Source organism: Urocitellus parryii, chromosome 5, assembly GCF_045843805.1.
Source record: "Urocitellus parryii isolate mUroPar1 chromosome 5, mUroPar1.hap1, whole genome shotgun sequence".
Taxonomy (NCBI): domain Eukaryota; kingdom Metazoa; phylum Chordata; class Mammalia; order Rodentia; family Sciuridae; genus Urocitellus; species Urocitellus parryii.
Window position 1 is genome coordinate 23578313 of NC_135535.1, and position 19096 is coordinate 23597408.

General features: G+C 37.8%; 1 protein-coding gene across 1 annotated transcript in view; it reads right to left on the reverse strand.

Moving 5' to 3' along the window:
• Cfap54 (cilia and flagella associated protein 54) overlaps window positions 1-19096 on the reverse strand; it is a 311291-nt gene that overhangs the window by 37573 nt on the left and 254622 nt on the right. Inside the window, exons 66-67 of the mRNA XM_077799225.1 lie at window positions 15622-15763; window positions 6161-6235 (exon numbers count right to left, since the gene is read on the reverse strand). Of these exons, the coding sequence (XP_077655351.1) occupies window positions 6161-6235; window positions 15622-15763 (217 nt within the window). The remainder of the gene's footprint in view (window positions 1-6160; window positions 6236-15621; window positions 15764-19096) is intronic.

Genomic DNA, 19096 nt, shown 5'->3' on the forward strand with positions numbered 1-19096 from the left:
AATGGCAGACATCAGGCTGAGATGCTTTCTGAGACTTGAGGCATTTCTATTTATTATGAGACAAATTCATAGCTATTATAATCCACCACAGTCTCCTGCATGCCATTGACTGTCTCACTAGAACTCTGACTTTCCAGGTACCTCTGTTTCCTTCTTGCATTTGCCTAATAAAATAATTTGCTTCTATTGGCATTTTTCATTCCTATATCAAAAAGACAAGTGCTGCTTGAGAAAAATCACAAGCCAAGAAGGCTAGTATCGTCACAAACATGACTTTTAAATCTCAATGTGGCCCTCAATCTTCTATTTGTCCTGGGACAGCTTCCTTACCCATGGCCCTGGATGATGATGATATTCAAGATTTCACCTTTCTCTCAGACAACTGTGCTCTCCAGCTTCCTGTCCCACTCTACTTAGTTGGGAAAATTAAAACCACTGGCTGAACTTCCCCAACTTCTCCTCTTCTTATGCAATTACCTGTATCCCTCTCCACCTTGAGATGCCACCTAAAGGCCTACAGGAGGAAGTTTTGTTTTGTTTTGTTTTTGCTTCAAGTGTCCCCTCACTTGTGCTATACAAATCTGTCTGTTCCCTGGCCCCTCCTTATGGCTCTGCTTCACCCTTGGTCCCTACAGGCATCCTTTATGCCCCCTAATTCTTTTCCCAACCACCCCTGCTCTTCAGTTCTGTGGCTCATTCTGGCAATTTCCCTATATTCCTCATTTTCTTTTCCCATGCTCTCAACTCTTCTTAAAGATCAGTCTACTCTAGCGACCTTTTCTTTCTCATCTCACTTTCTCACATCTCACTCCTCAATTCCCAGGAGCACCTGCTTCCACTATTCTATTTCAGGCGTTGCCTTGTCACTCTTTTTTTTTGTACTGGGGATTGAACCCAAGGGTGCTCTACCACTGAGCCACATCCCCAGCTCCTTTTATTTTTCATTTAGAGATAGGGTCTCTCTGAGTTGCTTAGAGACTCAAGAAGTTGCTAAGACTGGCTTTGAACTCTCAATCCTCCTGCCTCAGCCTTCCAAGCCCCTGGGATTACAGGCTTGCACCACCACACCTAGCTGCTTCCACTAGTCTAGTAAGTCATTCCCTGGATGGGTGTTAGTTAAAAATGCAGATCTGGAGATGGGGGCAAAGAGCACTGGAAGAGTACTAGCCTCACATGCACAAGATCCTGAGTTTGAGCCCCAGTTACACACACACACACACACACACACACACACACACACAATAACAGTGTGGGTCCTGAATTTAGGTGGACCTGGATTTGACTCCTGCCTCTTCCACTTATAAGTTCTAAGACCTGAGCATGCTACTTAATTTTCCTGTTCATCAATTTCTCATCTCAACAGTAGGAATAGTGATGGTAACCCACTTCAAAGGGTTCTTATGATATTAAGTGATATAATGTATACAAACACTTAATGATGTCTGCACATGCCATGTGCTCAATAAATATTTATTATTATTATTACTATTAGTAGTAGCATTTGCATTTCAATCACTATTATCACACTGTTAGATACTATTCTAGGTCAAGCTAAAAATCCTAAACTAAAAAAATAAACAAAAACAAAAACAAAAAAACCCACAACCACTAAACTTGGTATAACCAAGAAGAACTATTTTTCAGTTTCTGTATATAATCTCTTTGATCTCTTGATCTAAGATAACCTTTTCCATCTTTAAAGCAGGATCTACTCCTAGGAACCTACCTCTTCTCCATTCTAGTCTATTCAAATCATATACACTCATACATTAATCATTAATCTGTTCAATTTATAATACTTTTACACATGTATGTGTGAAATTGATAAGGCAAATTGATTTGTATCATGTGTACTAATGAAAATACTTAATTTAGCTGGCAATAGGAACTTTAATCTGTGTTTCCTTTGCAGCTACAAAAGTATCTATACCAATGTACTATAGGCAGCAGATAGTCAATAATTATGATGGACAGGTAGTTGTTTAAAGGACTTAATCACAGTAAGAAGAGAGAATATATTTAGCATCATGTTTGAATCCTACCTGACATCTTGGGAAATGCAATAATTCAAACCTACGCAGGCAATTAAAGGAATGCTTTTTATTGCTGCTTGACCAGAAATCATACCTAATGGTCTCTGATACACTGTGATTAATTACTAAGATGGTTAGTATGGGACATTCATTCCCTTCCTTCATGTCCCTGCTATTCTCAGTCTCTTTATGTCACAAGCCATGCATAGCAATATTTATTTTAATTAGGAAGAGGTAATACAAGCAAAGGTAATTTGTAATAGGTATGTTCAGTAAGGAACCAAATTGCACAGCAAGATCTCATACTGGTGACAAAAAGACCTCCACTAAAGCATGTAATTTTGCCTAACAATTTATTTCTTGGGACAAATTCATAAATGCCCAAGTCCTGTCCCAGCACTATTAGGTAAATCTTGCTCTCAGAAGAAATACAGGAGGAGGTTCAAGTGATAGGTACCCTTTCTTGGATCCTTCACCACTGAGATCCCATGTTGGGATCTTGACCTAATCCCTAAGATAGAATAATAATTTTACATTATGGGAAAAGAAAATTATTTCCGTTTTTTATTCTACCTTTAATGTTTTTCAAAACGAATTTGGCTACTAAAAATCTGATTGAAATTAGTCCACAAGGATGAAGCACACAGGGAAGGTAGAGTCATGGTGGAGATGATGATGATAATGACAGTGATGCTTAAATACTTCCTAAACATTTCATTGTAAGCCCTATGACAAAATATTTAACTATATTATCCAACTTAGTCCCCACAATTGTGAGAGCTTCATATTATGACCTATGAAAAACACCCTGAAGCTTAGAGAAATTAAATAATTTGCCCAAGGTCATACCACAAATGACACTCAAGTCTGGGTTTTCAACCCAAGTGTCAGAAACCAAATCCACTGACATCAGTCATCATAAATCTTATGATTAACAATTTTTTGTGACCTATTGCTAACCATGGGTTGTCTAAAATTAGATTTAGGCTTGGTTTTACTACGTCTGACAGAGTAAGTCTAAATATTTCCATAATAAAAATTAAGCTCCCCATCTAAAAAATGGGAAAGGGCCATGAATAGTCAATTGAATTTTCTAAAAGCAAAGATCAAATTACAGATATTTAAAACTCAAAGAAATTCAATTTGATTCAAGAAACAGTAACAGTGAGGTTGGTATACATGGTACCGTGAGAGTTCAGGGATGGAGGGAGCAGTGTCACTGTCCCCACAAGCTAAAAGTCTAACAATAAAAAAGGGCAGAGATTGTTGATAGCTCTTACTTCAAAGTCCCTTTGAGAAGGAGACATGTTCAGGAGAACACCCTATCTAAGCTGTGGCTCCATTCCCTGATACTCTCTATCAGAGAGGCCTACAAACTTTATAAAATCCCAGAAAAGAAATAATTTAGGCTTTGTAGACCACACACTCTGTTATGGTTTAGATATGAGATGTCCCCTGAAAGCTCACGTGTGAAACAATGCAGGAATGGTCAGAGGTGAAATGATCAGATTATAGAAGCTAAACCTCATCACTGGATTAATCCACTTGTTGGATTAATCATCTGAAAGGACTCCTGTACTGGGTGGCAACTATAGGCAAGTAGGGGTGGCTGGAGGAAGTAGGCCTTTGGAATTTATATTTTGTCCCTTGGTGCCTCTCCTGTCTCTCGACTCTCTAGCTGCCATGACCTGAGTGGCTTCCCTCCACCACAACATTCTGCCATGATGTTTTGCCTCACCTCAGACTCCAGAGTGGAGTCAGCCGACCATGGAATGGGACCTCAGAAATTGTGAGCCCAAATTAAATTTTTCCTCCTCTAAGCTCTTCGTGTCAGGCATTTTGGTCAGGGTGATGAAAAGCTGATTAATACGTGGTGGTCTCTACCCATCTCTGCTGTTATACTAAAAACCTAGCTATGTACCACAAGTGAAAAAACAGGCAAGACTATTCCAATAAAGCACCATTTTAAAAAACAAACAGTGGCCCAGATGCAGTTCACAGGCTATAATTTGCCAGTCCCTCCTCTTGTATATTGCTTTATTTTATTTTTTTCCTTTTAAGCACTTGACAAAATTTGAAACTTTCTTGCTTATTAATTGCTAAGCATTTCCCTCCACAAAAATGGCAATTCCTTGAGAGCAGGACTCTTATTGCTTATCACAGCTGGCTTTCCAGTGCATAGGAGGGATTTCCTGGCATGCAGACTGTTCACTCTAAATATTTGTTACATAAGTTAATGAGCAAATACCACTTCACAAAGAAAAGATACAGATTTACAATGAACATGTAAAATGTATTTGGCCTTATTAAAAATAAGAATAAAATAATGACATGCTACTTTTCACTTTTCAGAATTAATAACTGTATAGAGAAGGAGAAGAGGGAGGTAAGGTCTAGTGTAAATAAACGTGTTTGTAAACTGGTCCTCTCATCTACTACAGAGAGCAGAGAAAATTGGTGCAACATTTCTGGAGGGCCATTTGCAATCATATATATATATATATATATATATATATATATATATATATATACACTAATTCATAATTCAAAAAGGACAAAGGATTGAATAGATATTTCCCCAGAAAAGACATACAAATGACTAAAAATCATATTTAAAGCTTCTCAACATCATTAGTCCCTAAAGAAATGCAAAACAAAATCACAACAAGATACCACTTCACACCCATTAGGATAGTTTTTATTAAAATAAAAGAAAAGAAAAGAACAATACTTGATGAGAATATGGAGAAATTGGAATTCTTGTGCATTGTTAATAGAAGTATAAAATTATATAGCTGCTATGGGAAACAGTTTGGGTGTTCCTCAAAAAATTAATACCATGGGGATCCAGCTACTTCACTTCTAGGAATATACCCTAAATAATTAAAAACTAGAACTCCAATAAATACTTGCATAACCATGTTCATAAAAAACTTATTTACAATAGCCAAAATGTGAAAACAACCCAAATATCCATTAATGGATGAACTGATAAACAAATGTTGTATATAGACATAGAGGAATATTATTTAGCCTTTAAAAATGTATAGGGTTAGGAAGGACAGCAGAATGAAAAAGACATTATTACCTTATGTACATACATGACTGCATGATCAATGTGATTATACAACACGTACAATCAGAAAAATGAGAAATTATACTCCATATATGTATGACAAAAAAATAAAGAATGAGGGTTGGAGTGGTGGCTTAGTGGTAGAGCACTTGTCTAGCATGTGTGAGGTACTGGGTTTGATTCTCAGCACCACATATAAATAAATACAATAAAGGTCCATTGACAACTAAATAACATTTAAAAAAATAATGATAATTTTTTTAAAAAAGCAATAAAATACTGATACATGTTACAACATGGGTAACTTTGAAACATTATGCCTCACAAAGTAAGCCAGATATAAAATAAATATATTATATGACTCCATTTATATGCAGTACCTAGAGTAGACAAATTCAGAGAGATGGAAAGTAGAATAGGGGTTATCAGGAGCTGGGAGGGGTTATCAGGAGCTGGTCAAAATTATTTTTATAGGTATATTTTATAATAAATATGTATACATACTTTTTACTCTAAAATTCAATTCCTAAAAATGACCTCTGAGGATATAACATAGAATGGAACAAATATGTATGTATTAGAATCCCCAAATCTCTTTATTCATCAATAATAGTGCCTGACACAACAAATATATAATAGAGACTATTACAAAGGCTTTTTTTCCCACATAAATATACCTCCATGGCATTATTATTCAAGGAACAAAAGCAAGTTACAGAAAGCATGATCTCATTGATAGAAAAATTCTAAAGTTCATCTCTGAAGGGAGAACATTCTAGATATTTCCAAAGTGCTAATAGGGATTATGATCCAAATGGCAGATTTCAAGTGATTTTAAAATGATCTACTACATAATTTTCTGTACTAACTGAACTTTTTTTCCACAAAGAATATTCTTAACCAAAGTAATATGCTATTGTGAACTCATTTTTTCACATTAATTAAGGAAGGTGAGACCCTTGGTACTTGCAATTAGATGTTTTTTGTGTTGTCATTTCCATAGCAATAATACTACTTGTAAATAACCAGATACAATTTGAAAGATACATACCTCAGTTAATGGTGTTGGCTCTCTGTCACTCAAAAACAGAGCTGATATTTCAGAGCAGCATTCAATAATCATGTTCTAGAAACAAGAAGAAGGCAATATAGTGAGGTTGGTATTACTGGTCAAATACTGCACATTTAATGATAAACGATTAGTTTCCTTTGTCTTGTTTTGCATCTCTGGACCCTAGTTCCCAAGATGAGAAAAAGAGGATCAGAATCACCATTTCTTAAATCATCTGGGTTATTTGAAAGGATACAGGATGGTCACAAAATATAAGATCTGCAATTAATCGTGAACAATACATTATTTTAGGATTCTTTCTCTGTAATTCACAGTTAAGATTCATGTCACAGAGTAATAACAAGCAAATAATTCACACCAAACTAAGATTTTAGAAAATCACTTTTCTTCTGAGAAGAGAGTCCTGGACTCAATCCCTAGGAGGGATTTAAGCAGAAAAGAATAACTGGGAGTGGGAAAGAAATAGGAAAAGAAAATGGAAGAGCATGCCTACACTGCCTGTTGAGGACACTGCCATGGCCCCACTGAATGTATATACCAGGCAGCCAGTGGGCCAGATGTGGCATGGTTTGTCTAGAGGAGGAAACAGATGACAGAGAGAACTTTGTTGCCTGAGGGCCCCAGTGCAGCCTTGGCTCCTGAGTCTCCAGCTCCATTTTCTGTGAGGCCCCCTGTGCCCTGTTTCCAGTCGCTGGCTCTGCACAGGCTTACTTATTGCATGCTGACAAGTTTGTGCCTCCTCCCTCATTTATTTTGCTTGAGCTAGTGTTGTTTTCTTTATGTACAACTAAAGGAGCGGTGGCTACAAATTGTCAGAGATAAGCCATGCCAACCTCACAATGTTGCTAGCATCCAGCCTGACAGAAGCAACAAGTTATTTTTTATGATAGAATTAATATATGCATGTACTAGCATCCAGAATATCACAATGATAAAAGTATTTTCCTGTTTAAATTATAACTGAGCAATGCTGGTTAAAACCTTAAAATAAAGAACCAAACAACAACAGACCTTACAGCCCAAAACCAGGTTATGGGCAAGCTTTAGTAAATGAATACATATGGAAAAGATCCAATTTTAAAATTACAAAACTATAATTCCACTTTAACAACTATTCAAGATATTATAGTAGGTCAGTGGGACACAAAGATGAAGAAAGACAGCCCACTCATATAAAATTTACAATTATTAAAAAAAATAGATTTATACATATCGAAGTTAAATATCAAGTCAAATATGATCAGATCATATCAGTTGTGACATGTTATAGACAGAAAGGTAGGATACTATTGCATACTAAGCAATTCTTAGTATGAGGAATGAGGAAGGCTTCCTGGAAGAGGTTTGTATGAACTAAAAGAGTAGGAGGCTCTCCTGTGGGATCCATGGTCCCCCAGCGGGAGAGAGCCATGATGCAAAGAGCTTTGAGGTAGCACAGGAATCAGAAATGGTCCTTTCTAGTGTGGCATGGTGGCACATACCTGGAATCCCAATGGCTCAGGACAGTGAGGCAGGATGTTTGCAAGTTCAAAACAAATCAGTGAGGCCCTAAGCAACTTAGTGAGATCCTGTCTCAAAAAAACCAAAACAAAAAAAATGAGCTGAGAATGTGGCTCAGTGGTTAAGCAACACTGGGTTTAATCCCTGATAACAAAAAAAAAAAAAAAAAAGGAAGAAATGTTCCTTTCTGTAGACCTGTACAGGAAGCAAAGCAGTAAGCTTGGTGACAAATAACTGGAGAGGTCAGTTTATAACAGGTCACATAGGAGTGAGGAAAGGAAGTGGACCGAGGGAATAGTGAAAGAGATTGACTTATAAATGTAATTCAGACTACAGTTTAAAGGTGAACTGGCCAAAAGAAGACAAGGGAAAGAGAAATCAGCTATAAGGCTGCTCAGTCTGTCTGGGAAGCAAGTGATGTTCACCCAGGATTGTGAGTGAAAAGAGGCCTGGTTTGTGGGGCTAAAAGATGGAGGGCAGGCAGGAGGCCCAGCCCTGATCAGGTACATCAGGATGTGGAGCCTTCTGGGCTCCCAGTCCACTTTACCAGACAGAGGGGAAGTACATCCACTCCTATGTGCCTCCAATTTTTCTGTATTTTTATGTCTCTAATTGAGTTCTTAGGACTGGTTAAAGTGTGTTTTCTCTATATATAAAAATTTCAATAACATCCATGATGGGTTATTGTCATGATTTTTGTCAAGAGCCTATCAAGCAAAATGACACTGTCTATATCATTAATCATTATTTCACATAACAGATGAAGATAGCAGTATTACCTGATAAATGCCTTCCACTGCCTGTCTCAACATTTATCAAACAGAAATTTTGTCTCCACAACATTCTATTACTCTGGCATCATTTGAAGTAAACCACATACACATACTGTAAAATTGGCTGATCTGAGGTTGGGCTGTGAGTACCTCCCATGACCTCACTACCGCAGAAGTGAAGACAGGAAAAGCACAGAATGCAATCCTAACCAGAAAGTGGCTGGAGGCGTGCTGAGGTTGGTGGGGGAGCAGGGAGGGTGCAGACGGACCTTTGCTCAGTCCTCAATACTGTGAGACTGTGGATGTGGAGTGTCCCCCACAAGCTCATGTGGTAAGGACTGCCCACCACAGTGGTGCTGTTGGGAATGGTGGAAACTTGAAGAGACGGGTCCCAGTTGGAGGAAACAGGTCACTGGGGAGTGCTTTTGAAGGGGTTTATTTTTCCCCATGCCCCTTGCATGGTCAAAATATGCTCTTTCTCTCTTCCTATTTCTTTCTCTCTCTCTGCTTCCCATGAGGTAAGCACATTTGCTCCCCATGCACTTCTGACCATGTTTCCTCACCACGAATTCACAGCAATGGGGTTAAGCAACTATGGACTGATATCTCTGACACTGTTTAGCCAAAATAAATCTTTCCACCTTTTAGGTTTATTTATGTCAGGCATGGGGGATGTCCTTCTGAATGACTTGGACATATTAAATCCAGTTCTTGGGATGAGCTGAAATCCTCATAATTTTTTACATGTAATAGGAAAGAAACTTCCCACTTTTTTTTTTCAAGCTTTCAAACTCTGGCTTCCCTCATTACTCCTTCATATACCAATATGGCTGTTTTAGCAAATTGTAGGGGTAGATAGTGGGATGCCCTTCCAGGTGAGATGCTGCCCCTGCCTCCTCCTAACCCCCAGACCTCAGCTTGACTTTCCACAGTTCTTTTCTAGAGAACAAAGTTCCTTCACTATTCACTCAACATCTGTGGACTGCCTCCAACATGCCATGGAGTGGTAACAAGATATTAACCAGACACAAAGAGAGTTTTAAGGAGCTCTTGGTCTAGTGAGAGGAACAGGGGAGACAGACTCCTCCAGCACTATGTGGTGTGGGCAGAGAGGAAGCAGCACTTATTCCATGGATCTCCCCAGGCCCACCTACCACTACATTCCCCCTACTCTTCTTCCACAATAGATATCATACTGTCTCCTGAATATAAGATTCCGCTCTGTGACTTCATAACTAATCTCTTGCTCTATTCTCAGTCTGGAATGAGTTTCTCTACAGGTATCCAACTAGAAGTTTCACAAATAACTACTGAAGAAGCACTAGGTATCTATGATACAAAGATCAATAAGATATCTAAGCAAAAGGAATTCACAGTCAAGAGAGAAGAAGAGCTGTATAAATGGCTAATTACTAAAGCAATACAGCAAGGACATAGGATATTTTGGGATAAGAGGAAAAGTGACTTTCTTTTCAGTCTATAGGAGTTATTATAGAATGCCATTTGAGCTATTTAATAGTACATTATCTTGCTTAGCTTTCTCTACACACACACACACATGCACACACACACAATCTATGTAAATAAGATTTTAAAAATAATAAATTGGAATAGTTTTCATCAACAGCCATACCAGTGAAAAAGAAGGATTACAGAAACCTTGCCCTTCTGTATAGTATAGAACCTGCATCATGGAGAAGTCAGTCAGAAAGTTGGACTACATAATAAAGACCTAAGTGAGAGCAGGAAGAAGATAAGAAACAAAATGCTGCACACTAGCTGGAGGAAGAGTGTTAGGAGTTTAAGCCAGTGTTAGGGTTGCTGTGGATGTCGGGAGATACCAGAGCCGGTGCTACAGTTTGGATAGGGCATCACTATGTCCCCCAGAGGTTCATGTGATTCAAGGCTGGATCCCCAGAGTGGCAGCCCTGGGAGATGTTGTGGACCTCTAAGAGGTAGGGTCTAGTAATAGGTCCTTAGGTCATGAGGGGGAGCATGATCTCAGTAATAGTTCTCTGTAACCCCTAGAATTCTCTTGAGAGGGACGTTATAAAAGGATCAAGCCTAGCCCATCTAGCTCTCCCTCTACTTCCCAGTTCAAGATGTGATCTTCGGTTGTTGTTATACCATCTGCCATCTACACTGGGCCCCTCACCAGAGTCAGAGTCTGAACTTTGAATCACTAAAATAGTGAGCTTAATAAACCTCTTTTCTTCCTAGGTAGCATATGTCAGTAATTTCATTACAGTTGCAAATGCTAGCTAAAACAGCTGAGAAAAAACTGAAAGTAGTTTTGCTATGTGTTATTAAAAATTCACCCTAGCTTTTTCACTGTTGTGACTAAAAGACCTGACAAGAACAATTTTAGAAGAGGAGAAGTTTATTTGGGGGCTCAGAGTTTCAGAGGTTGTAGTCCACAAATAGCCAGCTTGATTCTTCAGGGCCTGCAGCAAGGCAGAACATCACGGTGTAAGGGTATGATGAAGGGAAGCAGCTCAAGCCATCACACCAGGAAGGAGACAGAAGAGAGCTCAGCTCTCCAAATATGTACCCCAGAGGCACACCCCCAAAGACCTACCTCCTCCAGCCATACCCTACCTGCCTTCAGTTATTACTTAGTTAATCCCTATAGGGGATTAATTCACCAATTGGGTTAAGGCTTTCATAATCCAATCATTCCATATGAAAATCTTGTATTGTCTCACACATGAGGTTTTGAGGGATACCTAATATCTAAACTATAATACCCCTAAATGTTCTTATGAGAAATTCTGAAAGATATAGAACGTTTCCAGTGATTTTCAACATCACACTTCAAATGTCACTTTGCTGAGAAGGCTAGCAGGTGGTTGGAATCATTATGAATGACCACTGGGTACTATATATGGCCACATTCATACAATGTTTAAGCTTCTCCATTTGTATTCATTCCTGAATGTCTTCACATCCCCAGGCCTAGAACACTTTTTCACATAATGGTTTCTCAGAAAGAATTTGATAATTGAAGCCCATGTTCAATTATATTTTTCTATATGCTTTTATAGGACTTTGATTTTTCAAATATGACTATATACTAATTTTAATTGCCTTGTACCATCCAAGTATACCTTAAATATTTGCCAAATTAATCATAGGTGATCTGGAAAACTTGTATTCAGCTTCCTATATCAGTATACTATCGTTCCAAATAAGGATTTGCATCTTTCATATACTTTTAAAAGTCTGGTATGCTCTGAACATGCCCTTGAGCTCTCTAAAAGATTAAAATAACTCAGTCATTCTGAGCCAATGTTGTTCATTTCAGAAGGGTACACAGGTTTTCAAGCAAGAAGTGATTGGAAGACCTGTTCTGTAGCTCTCGCTCCTAATTTTAACTTAAATTAATATCTATATTCTAAAGTTCTTGGCTTATTTTAGAAAAGAAAAAAGGAGGGAGTGAGAAAGAATGTGATTTACTATCCCACATATCGTCCAAAGGCACATTTTTGGACTCTTATAGTCCATAACCCACCAACAATATATATTGTAATAGAAATAAATATATCAGATTATAGCAGTTATGAAATCCTATCCAATTCCAGACCAGAAACAATCTCGTCAAGTGTTCTAGTTAACTTCTAATTAGCTCCAAGTGAAGGTTGTCATGACAATGAATGACCAAATTTAGTCAATGAGATTTATTTGCTATAACCCAGAATCTAGCTTCCCTCCCCCCTCCCCCGCCCCCGTGCTGGTTAGTATTATGGGAAAAAAGGAAAAAGAAAAAGTTTAGTTTACTTCCATTTCTCAACTTTCAAATGCTGTGAGCTAATTTGCTTATCAATTCACCCAAACAAATATTAGTATTTCTTCCATCTGGTGATGTTCTTTCATACAGAGATAAGAACAGGGACACATGTAAAATGCCCTATTTTAAAGATAAGGTAACACTTTCAAGGTGCATAAAACAAATTTAAAAATTAAGAAGCGAGCATCAAATTTGAAAGAAATTTGTTCTACTCCAGGGTTGATGTACTGGCACTTACCATTCAGACCTGGAAATGAAAGCAAGCCACAAATCTTCACCAAGTCAAGGCAGGTCCTCTGGAGTCCTGCTTGTGCTTACATTCAAACACCACTCTCTCCTTGTCCCTATTTATTCCTGATTTGTTTATATTCACAGACAACCTCCTGACTTAGATACTTGGCTCTTTGTTATGAATTCAATACCTACATCATGGACATTCTGGTGACTCTCATTCCACCCAAAGAACTCATCTTTCCACTTCACAGCAGTATTTGAGCACAAAGATTATGTATTTTAGAGATGAAGGGAAATTATTCCTGGAAAGGATAACTGAATGGACCTTAGATAGTAAAATTGAGTGGTACAGTACATTCTAGAATCTCTACTCTTATGGATGCTCATTCTCCTGTCTCAGTCAATCTAAGTTGAAAAGACAAATGAGTTTGGGTTAAAACTGTAAAGGAGTGGATTTAGTGACATTTTCAGCAGAGAATATTCTAGACTATGGCTCAAAGATAGCAATCTGATAGGTTTTTTCTGTTACTGAAAAACTGATTATTAGTGTTCTAGAAAAGAATTGTTTAAATTAAAAGTTGAATTCTTGAAAATAGATATGAAACACAACATACACTTTATTTAAAAAAAAAACTACATGTACAAAATCTCTTGAGTTTGAGATAGTCTGATCTATTGGAGGACTTATTTTAGGGACTCAGGATAGTATATCAGTAAGCATCTTAATTCATATTGCAACATCTGAGGACACTGAAAAAGATATACAACCAAAATTCTAAGACATCTGTTCTATGATAAATGTAGGCACAGAGCACAGAAGACACAAATGCTGGGAGCTGGCATTTTGTAAAGGCTAACTATACTTGCCTGATAGATTCTCTTACATCTGGACTGGGTGCCTTTGTAATAATGAAAATCATATTCATTCACTCTGTTGGTAAATTAAGACTGAAAATGCCAGCAAGAATACTCTGAAAATTGAGAAAGTTGCCAACTTTTATGCCTTCGCATAATAAAAGTACATGGATAGATACATAAGAAAACAAAGAGCCACATCAAGAATATTTTTTAAGAATTAAAAATGTTTTGTTACTGGTAACCAATGAAATATTAACCTAACCAAAAATTACTTAAGAAAAGTTGTACAAGACCCAAAATAAAGGGAAAATCCTAAAATCTTTCAGATTAAAAAAAAAAAAAAAAGAGGGATGAGACCCAAATTGTTGGGTACTCAACCAGGAAAGCAGCAAAGAGAGGTTCAGAATCAAAGTCACAGCTGGCACTGAGAGCAGCCAGCCTTCAACTGGACAGAGAGGATGGAAGGTTCCAGGAGGAAAATGGGATCAGGACATCATATGATCAGTATGAACCCCTGAGAAAAATTTATGGATAAACACAAGAAAACTCATGTAAATGAAATATAAAAGCCAAGTCAAGAAAGGAAAAGAAAACACAGCATGCTAATCTGACTCAGCTGTGAACATTATTACAGGATCATAATCAACACTAATATCAACTAAATTTTGTGATTTGACTATATTAAGATGGGAAGGGAAAAGGAAATTTGGGAGAACATAATTAGCTAAATCTGTATATAACAGAAAATCAATAGATGATATCCAAAAACTTGACACCTGAAGAACCGTTTTTGTGTTTGTCATTAGTGCTACTCAGCAGTATTTCCGACTGTCAGACTTCCATGCTGGTAGAGGGATTGTTGGTTTCACATGTGACTTACTTGGCAAACAAAATGTTAGTGGAAGCGACATGACGGAAACTCAGAGCCAATATGACTTGCCCCCTTTCTTCCCTCCTGCCTCGGTGACTGCGATGTTGCACATGATGGTATGTCGCCAGCCTCGATGCTGACATGTGGAGACATGGAGCAGGCAACTCACTGCTCATAAGTGACACTGCATATTATTTATAGATTTGGAAACAAATAAAAGAGACAGCTTAAAGAGCTAAAAATTGTCTTTGCAGAGCAGGATGGTGAAGCAAGGAGAAGATGGATAGGAGATCACTCCTTTTTGTTTTAGGTCCTTTAGATCTATTTTGTCTTCTTAAAAAAAAGTCTACATTCACTACAAAGTATATATCTTGAGAAATTAAATTAATATGCAAATAGAAATTTAAAGAACCAATGATTAGATTACAATATGTGTTCTCTACCCTTACTCCCTAGAGAATAAAGGATTTCCATCCCACTCTGAAAGAAGAAGGAATACTTCAATTGCTTTGGGGCCATTACTAATTTTCCTCAGGAGACAGGAATGATTTAACTGATGGGTGAGTCACCAACAGAGCATGGTAGACTCAACCTCTTCTGGGCAATCTTTCTTTATGTATGTGGGAGCACGCTACCTGCAGGAATATTATTTTCTGTTCCCACGTGCAGTAAGCTTGGTAGGGAGCTGAGGGGGGAGGGGAAGACCGTGTGGTTACACGTATGTGCTAGGTGACTGTGCATAGGTGGGCAAGTCTGGATAATTTGGTAGTAAAATATTGATAAGCTCATTTGACCACAGATTGAAAGACACGTTTGTTAATCAGCTTTATCAGTAATGACATTGATATTTTGAATCTCCATATATCCATATCTTGTGCCCCATTTCAGAACTCAAGAGGGGGAGAGAAGAAATGATCCCCTCCTCCGGAACAAACACTGGTCAGCACAGAAAACACTCAGATTATCAAGGGATTAATCACCCCTCTACCACTTCTTTGGTGAAAAAAAAAAAACATGTGCATAAAAAATGTCTGAAAGCATATATGCTTCTCTGTACTTTCTAGTTCTTATTCACACACTTGGGGATATAAATATTTAAATAACAGAATGAAAAAAGCTAGAAAGCATTGTCTCTTGGGATTCATAGTCATATCTAAACAGTCTCTGGATGGGCTTCTTTCATTCGCTATCAATATTCTTGTAATCAGTATGCTTAGAAGAGCTCTGAAGGAAACAGTGGCAAAAAGTTGGGTCACATCTGGTACTAGCAGTAAAGAAAACAGAGGGCAGAAGAATCTCAAGTTCAAGTTTAGTTACATAGTTCTGTTCTGACAAATTAAAATATAACTTAAATAATTATGCATAATGACACCCATCCTGCAACAAAAATGCTTCTTTCTATGGTTTAATAACTTACTTCTATATCTTTACCAATTGGTTTCTCTTCTGTTTCATCCATTTTATATATATCCTCATTTGCAGTATTTTCAGGAGTTGCTGGCAATGATAGTTCAGCTATTTGTGCAAGATTAGAAAGTTTCTCATGAACTGAAATAACCCTAAAAATGACAAACATATGAGTATTTTATTTGAAAAGAAAGGCATTTTTAATTTTTGAACCAATAAAATGTATAAAGAAGGCCCTTATTTATTTAACAGCTAGATTTCTAACATCCCCAGACATTATTCCATCACTCCTTCATTCAAGCAACATGAGCAGAGACACTCCCTAACTCTCACAATGTTCATGGTCTACCTACGTACTCAGGTTGATACATATTACAAAACATCAAGGGCACAATGAGAAAAAGGTACACACCCAAATTATTCCTAAAGGTGAAAAAAAGAGAATAAATATCTACATGGGCAATAAACAAAAGATTTATTCCTAAATAAATCTTAATGCCAGGCTATGTTAGGTTAGCTGACCTGAAGGTATAACAGTAATGACAAGTTGGCAATGACTTGAAAAGGCCAATGGATGAGCTCACAACTCTTCAGAGTACTGTACACATCTGTGTGTGTGTGTGTGTGTGTGTGTGTGTGTGTGTGTGCGCACACAGAATGTGGGTGGGGGAGAGGGAAGAAAAATCAAGAAAGAAGGAAAAGCAAGAACCAAAGAGGAGGTAGAGAACACAGTGGCGGTGATGATGAATATGGAAAACTCCAGGGGCCCTGGACCAGTGAATAGAGGATGCTCTGAGAGCAAAGGTGGACAGAGGAGGGGAGGCTGAAGGAAGTAGGCTTGCAGCTTAATAAGGCAAACAGTGACCTGCGTGGCCCCCGGCGTCCTCTACACCACAGACACAGCAAGAATGTGCATGCATTTGTGATCTGAAGATGAAGACAAATTACTATGGAAACCAATAATCCAGAAAGCAAGAGTACACACAAGAATGTCAATTCTCCAGTCTCCACAGCACTCTCATCTGCAGGAAGGTGTAATAATACTTGATTACCCTAATGATGGTTCTCAACAATAAAAAAGAGTTTTTAAAGTAACTTTAATTATCTATGAAGATTTTCATTTATACAGAATGTTTTATAAACTTTTCTATTAGAAAGGCAAGAATTAAAATATAACACTGTTGTTAAAAGTTTGTTTGAAAAATTTTCCCATTAAAAAAAGGGTCATCTCCAATAATTCTGGAAACGCTGCCTGATACACTGGAAAGGGAACAGAACTAGGACTTCTGGGACTTGGTGAGTTCCACTTGGTTCCATCACACACCAGCCACAGGACCTCAAGTAGGTCACTTAACCTCTCCGACCCTAAGAGTCCATCTACTGCAAAATGAAAATAATAAAATCTACTTTATCTAACTCTTAGGGCTTTTGTGAGGAGAAAATAAGTAACTATGTATTCTTAACCATAAAAAAAACACATAAAGGAAAAATAATACTCTAAAACACCATTCTTCATTCTAATACCTAGAGAAAGAATTCTTATTTCTCTTCCAAAAATAGCATAAGTCTGGGTGTAGCTCAATGGTAGAGTGCTTGCCTGTCAAGCTGGATTGTTTCAGCTCTGAAAAAAAAAATGTTTGAGCCAAACTTCCTAATTTTGTTGCTTAGCTATACTGAAGGTCAGGACCCAGCAGGAAGTAGAAAGATGGATGGCAGGAAGATAAAGGCAGAGACAGTGCACAGAGAACTTGTTCTTGGTCACAACAGCATAATCATCACTGAGAACTACACAGCAACCTTTATGTGAGTTTATTGAAAACACTATTTTTTCTTTGTTGTTGTAAGAAAAACACCACCAATTTTAAAATACTTTTTCTTTATGAGAACTTAAATAGGAGATGGGAAGATGGGCAACAAAACAAGAATATTCTTTGGCCCATTTGTTTTGAGCCTAATTTACTGCTACTTTGCCTGACAAAGGATGGATAAGTCCTATCTTGACCCTCATCAGAACAGAAGGAATACTAGCCTCAGAGAGAGAGGAACAGTCTATTTTCAGAGTTCCAGCAAAGGACAGGTGAGATGAAAGATCATCAGGCACCATCCTGTGTGATGGCCTCAGTGACAGAGGTTTGTACCTATTTTGGCAACCCTACTATTGACCACAAACACACTGAAATTAAGGATATTTTAGAACAAATAAAAAGCCACCTATGAGTTTGATGACTTTCTCCTCTACAGAAATTGTATTTTTATCTGAAAAAAAAAAATCTTACAATGTTCTTGGATTTGTAAGAAGTGCAAAATTTCCTAATTTTGATGCTTAGTAATGCTGGTATTTGACCTGTGCCTAGGTTTTCTGCCATTCTGGAAGAAACAAAGAAAGAAAGGAAAAAATATTTTAAAATTGGTGGTGTTTTTCTCACAACAACAAAGAAAAAAATAGTGTTTTCAATAAACTCACATAAAGGGAGGGAGGGAGGGAAGGAGGAAGGAAGGAAGGAAGGAAGGAAGGAAGGAAGGAAGGAAGGAAGGAAGGAAGGAAGGAAGGAAGGAAATTGAAAGCCTGCCAGTCTTAAAACAACTCTTGTTTTATTCTCTTTCATGGGGAGACCAAGAGGTTCTTCAAAATGAAAACCATGGAGCAGGAACAGGACTCCAGGGAGAGACAGAGAAGCAGCAGTTCTCTGTTCAGCAAGCTCTGGCTTAATGCCTGGCTAGGCACAGAGCTGACCCTGGCAGGCATGGGTACTAGTGTTCTCAGCTTCCCAAAACATGATCATCCTTCATCTGGCTTGAGCCTATCAATAGTGCAAAAGCTAGGCAGAGCAGATAGTATCACTCCCAGCTTGCACTGGAGGAACAGGGGCTGAGGTCACCGAACTTTGAATAACAGAGTTAAAAATAAACTAGCTAAGTAATGAAAACCTTTTTAAGAATTAAGAAACAAAAATGTATTAAAATGGAATAGAAGAAGAGAGAAAGCAAGCACAAAAAATATCAGAGATCATTCCTATTTGATGAAGAAGAATCCATGTGGCTGAAGCATAGATTTTGAACAATATAAAATGGTACTGAGTTTAGAGGGAAATGTGAGATCAGGGAGCTGGTGGGGCTGTAACACAGTTATTTTCTAAACACATCAAAGTTATAGGCAAAATACAGCACAGACAATGTCCTTGTGCTTGGCCATCTCTGAAGTGTCATGAACTGTCGTTCCCCCAAATGCCCAAGGTGTTGTTATTATTAGTTTTGTTTCCATTTTTCTGGTGAGAAAACTGAGGCACAGAGAGGTTAGGTAAGTTGTTTAGGATTGTGCTGGCAGTAAGGGGTACAACTGGCATTTGAACAAACCACTGAAATATAGTACTCCTCAACATAAAAGATTCTCCCAAAAATTTCTTGTGAAAGGTCTTCAATGCTTCGCATTGTACATTACTGAAACAGCCTATACTTAAAGAGAAATATCAGCAAAGAGGATTCAG